The sequence below is a fragment of the Engraulis encrasicolus genome, chromosome 6, assembly GCF_034702125.1.
Source record: "Engraulis encrasicolus isolate BLACKSEA-1 chromosome 6, IST_EnEncr_1.0, whole genome shotgun sequence".
NCBI lineage: Eukaryota > Metazoa > Chordata > Actinopteri > Clupeiformes > Engraulidae > Engraulis > Engraulis encrasicolus.
The window spans coordinates 26,061,995-26,066,994 of NC_085862.1; the positions used below are offsets into that span (position 1 = coordinate 26,061,995).

General features: G+C 42.0%; 1 protein-coding gene across 1 annotated transcript in view; it reads left to right on the top strand.

The window, feature by feature from the left end:
• The window catches only part of abca7 (ATP-binding cassette, sub-family A (ABC1), member 7), a 78,802-nt gene that overhangs the window by 41,505 nt on the left and 32,297 nt on the right, over positions 1-5,000 (top strand). The window contains exons 23-24 of the mRNA XM_063201040.1: positions 788-1,014; positions 2,037-2,094. Of these exons, the coding sequence (XP_063057110.1) occupies positions 788-1,014; positions 2,037-2,094 (285 nt within the window). The remainder of the gene's footprint in view (positions 1-787; positions 1,015-2,036; positions 2,095-5,000) is intronic.

Sequence of the window (5,000 nt, forward strand, 5' to 3'; positions counted from 1 at the left end):
ACTTTGGTCAACTCTCTAAACCCAATGCGGCCCTTGGGCCAAAATAATTGCCCACCCCTGGGCTACATCATTACAGCCCAGTGCCCTACCGTTAGAGCCACGGTAGGGCCACACACCTGACTTCTTAATGCGTTATACCAGCCTAATCCCACATTTGTTTTGGTTTTGATGATAAGCCAGTCAGGCATGGATTGGATCATTGTCTCTTGTGAACTTCATCAACAAGTGTCGTATAGGATATTCAGTTAAGCTTCCACTGCTAACACTCCAATTTCTGTAGTTAGAAAAATAATGTTCAGAAAGGTAATATCTTTTGAGGGAGGAAACCAACGCACACCAGAGGTTTCGAGGTGCAGGTAGCGGGTGCAAGATCAATTTTGTAGAAGAAGGTACCGCACACTCTTGTCCATCGTGCTGCAATTTATTGACAAACAACATTTCGGCCGTGCGAAACTTGAGAAAGGCCACACGGGCCGAAACGTTGTTTGTCAATAAATTACAGCACGATGGACAAGAGTGTGCGGTACCTTCTTCTACAGAAAGGTAATATACCTGATGCCAGCTGTGGCCTAGTGGTTAAGGAGAGGTAGGCTTTAGATCAGAGGGTTGCGGGTACGAATCTCTCCTTACCACACTCCATGGCTGAGGTTCCCTTGAGTAAGGTAACCAACCCCATATTGCTGCAGGGACTGGAACCAATACCCTGTAACTATAGCTAAAAGTGGCTTTGAATAAAAGCTTCAGCTAAGTGTAATTTAATGTAATGATTTGTTTTCCTTTTCCTCAGATCGCACCATCATCCTGTCCACCCACTACATGGACGAGGCTGAGTTGCTAGGCGACCGCATCGCCATCATTTCGCAGGGCAAGCTGTGTTGCGTGGGCTCTCCGCTCTACCTGAAGGCCAAGCTGGGCACCGGATACTACCTCACCGTCGTCAAGAAGGAGGTGGACAGCAGAGCACCCAGCAACAGTGCCAGTGCAGGGAAAGTCTCTCTTCCCCCCGTGTCCAGGGTAGGTCATACTGTACTTACCTGTCTTACAGCTGTTTGCACAGGGTAGGGTGTATTTACCTGTCTTACAGCTGTGTGCAAAGTTAAGCCCGATTCGGACGGGACTTTTATTACCTATGGACCCCCGGCAATTCGGAATAATTACGGAGAATGTCTGAGTTCTTAGTCCTGTGCGAATGTGCCATGTCCGCGATTTGTGAGGTAATAATTCCGCCGCGAATTACCTACTGTATTTCGCCGAAACACAGACGTCCTAGAGTAATTTCACATAGGTGCGCCGTCTGTACTCCCTTGTAATGCCTGTGAATTGAGTAAATAACAAACGTTTATTTATCCCGTCCGAATGCGCCCCGAAAAATCACAGAGGTCCATAGGTAATATTTATCCTGTGCGAATCGGGCTTTAGGGTATACGTACAGTTGTCTCTCTGCCCCCCTTACCCAGGATAGGTTATACTGTATATATTTACCTGACTTAGAGCTGTGTGTCCAGGGAGCGTATACTGTAATTACAGCTGTCTATCTGACCCCCTTGCCCAGGGTACGGTGTATTTACCTGTCTTACAGCTGTGTGCCCAGGTACAGCTGTCTCTCTACCCCTCCCCCTTCTGATAAGTGGCCCTGATAGAAAATCATTTTTGGGCCCAAACCCTGAGGGTCAAGTGCACAGGCTGTGGTCCTCTTGCCCAGGGGAGGCTTTAGTTCTGGTCCCCTTGAAACATCCTGAAAACTGAATATAAGGTCTGCAACACCAAGCTCCCGTTTCTCTTAATTTAATATTGTGACATTTCAGGCATCAGACATGTCTGAATGACACAATATCACATTTGGGAACCACGAGCTTGGTGTCGCAGCTTGGTGTTTATTTCCAGTTTTCATGCGACTTTGTTAGTCCTGCCATTTTTTGAGATGGATGTGCATGTTTGTTCTTTGTTAAACTTTCCCTTGACTGATCATGACGTCAAGTTTATGTAGACATGAATCGTGCTTTGCTGAATGCTCCCTTTGTCTTCTCGTGTTTCAGGACAGTGATTCGTCACTAAGTGATGACACAGGACTTGGGAGTGAGGACAATGGCCCTGGTAAGGCAATCACATAGCACTGATTCTTGAGAAAGTGGCTAGAACAGGTTGTAATCTTGAAGTGAATTACAAAATAATATGGTATATCCTCGTAGACAAAGGTCTTGGCTTTTCAGAAATACACAAGGCCAATCTCCCCATTTTTATTTTTTTTCAGAAATCAGGTTTTCCTCCGATCATACCTTGTTTTTTGTCAACACCGTCAGACACAATTAAAAGCAATAAAAAGTGTATTGATTTGGTTGCATATGTATCTGGAGTTCTTAAGTGATTGTGTGTGTTTTTTGGTTCACACATACGCCTTTAAATGTTGAAAAATCACTTTCATTCTATTTTAATACTGCTTCATGTGTTCTAATTTAAAAATATGTGCTGTCAGACAATGCTTACTTAATGCCTAAATAGATCAAACATTTTTTTGTAATTTCACAAATATTCGTGTAGGCTTAAAGTTGCTATTACTTTGATAATTCAACAACTCCAAAGGAAAATTTTGTAAGCACATTCATTTAAAATGTCCAAAACTCCTTACGGTGGTGATTTAAGAGCTGACGGTGGTGACAGTAATCTGAAGGTGGTGAAAGTGACCTAATTATTACCTACGTTTAGCAAAATAAATACCCCTCTCAAGTCAATGACATCTAGTATAAACACTTTATTTTTGTGTGTGCACAGTATGTTTGTGCATGTGTTTTTTCTTCATTTATTAGACACTCTAGGAAGTAGACCTAGATTATTGAAAATGTGTCATAAACAGGTTTCAAGTTGTTCAAATCCAAAATATAGAGGTGTATTATCATAGATGAAGGTCTTGGCTGTGCAGTGAATGTATTGGCCAAGCTCCCCATGTTTTACATTTTTCATAAAATGGGCTCGGTCTTGGTTTTGTCACCAGCGTCAGACAGAATTAGAAATTAAAAAATATGTTTACTGTATTTAAGTGAATTACTTTTGCAATTCAACATAATTGTAGATACTTATTGGAAGCATATTCTTAAAACTTGTTAAAAACATGTAAAACATGTTTTTTTGTGAACTACATAAGATGTCACCACCGTCAGGTTTTGTGACAAAAACCCCTCCAAATGCACCTCAGTGGAGGCTGGAGTGTAAGTTTGGGTCACAATTATTACTAACATGTCTGGTAATGTTTCATTAACCAGCACAATTTAGTAAAATATGGAACAAGATGATGAGCGGAACAAAATCTGACGGTGGTGACATCTGACGGAGTGAGACAAAAAAACACTCTTTTACATATTGTGCATTTTTTTTCTCACATTAGCCACTTCCTTTTCGCTCTGTTTCTTAGGGGCTTCATGCCGCTTCTGAAAAAGTATATATAATTAACATTAATGTAACATAATAGTATTAAAAACCCAGACAGTGTTGACAGTTTATGGTTGGGACAGTACCAGTGTCCAAACAAATTAAGAAATTGAGGAGAAATTAGTAAACTTACAGGAGCTTCAGTGATGGTGAAGTATTCAGTAGAGCTAAAGGTTTGAAAAGGGGTCCTAAGTAATGACAATGACCTTGTGCATGCCTGATTTTATTGTGTTTTTAAAAAAATCTGACGGTGGTGACTAATATGCTGGACAGACTTTGAGCAATCAGAAAATAGTAGTAAATATTGCTTTACACACACTATGGGCATATCTGCAGAACCACTTCAATATGGACTTTCACATCATGGTGATATTATTCAATAATATCAGTGATTTTTACATTTTAAGTCAATTGAAATGATGATGTCTTTCCTTGGGACAGCTGTTTTTACAGGGTGTGGGCAGGTTTATGGCCATGAAAAGTAATAAAATTACACTTAAATATTTCAAACGACTGTACATTTGTGTAACAGACCCCTGGGTCTTTACCTGGATTAATTTTGTTCATGAAAATATCATTTATTTTCATCAGAATTGGCAGTTTATTGCAGAGACATGTTTTAGCCGCTTTCTCAAGAATCAGTGATAGATTACTTTATCATATTTCCCACTATCTCTGATGCTGTGTGCCCCTGCATTGGATACCCTCTCTGATATATTGTTCCTCAACGGGGGCTCTTCAGCCACCCAAGGGGGCGTTAGGGAGCCCTTGGGGGACATTGAGAAAGATATAGCTGAGAGGGGGTGGTGCTTTGTTGCAACTGGGGGGCATTAGTCTATTTTATTTATTTTATATTATATTCTAAGGGGTTGTTGATAGGCCGCTTATGGTGAGGTCAAGGTGACGTTTGGAGACTTATAATGAGGTCAAGGTGGCGTTGGGAGGTCGTCCCACACAAACATATGTGGACATACTCAAGAAGGACGCTGGAGCCCAGAGTACCAACGAACTGAAAAGATGTATGGGGAATCGGGATGACTGGAACTGAAAGCAACGATGGAAGGCCCGTCTGAGGATGACCCAGAGAGGGAGGCTTGTGATGAGGTCAAGGGGGCGTTTGTTCAAAAAAAATGTTGAGAACCACTGCTCTAAAAGGATTTAGGGGTTTGACATTGAACTAACCAACACTGCTCCCCTGCTGATCTACTTTCTGTGTGTCTGGGTGATCTCCTCTCTCTACACCCTCACTCAGCAGGGACAGATTACTGCACGGACCTACCGGGCCTAGGCCCAGGGGCCCAAGAACCAATGGGGGCCCTAACGCCCAAGACTCCATGCTTCCTGCTGGTCTATATTTATGTCCTCATGTTGTGTTAAATGTGTTAAAGATGTTGAATGTTTGTGTTAACACACAGAAAAATGTTGGACTCGATTGAAAGCCGCTCTGGTTAAAAAAGCATCTTCCAAATGCAATTTAATGTAATATAATGGAAAGGAACCTCATGGATTCCATGGAGAGGGGGAGCCTTTCTTGTTGTCTGGCCCAGGGGCCCATGGAGTCATAATCCGTTCCTGTG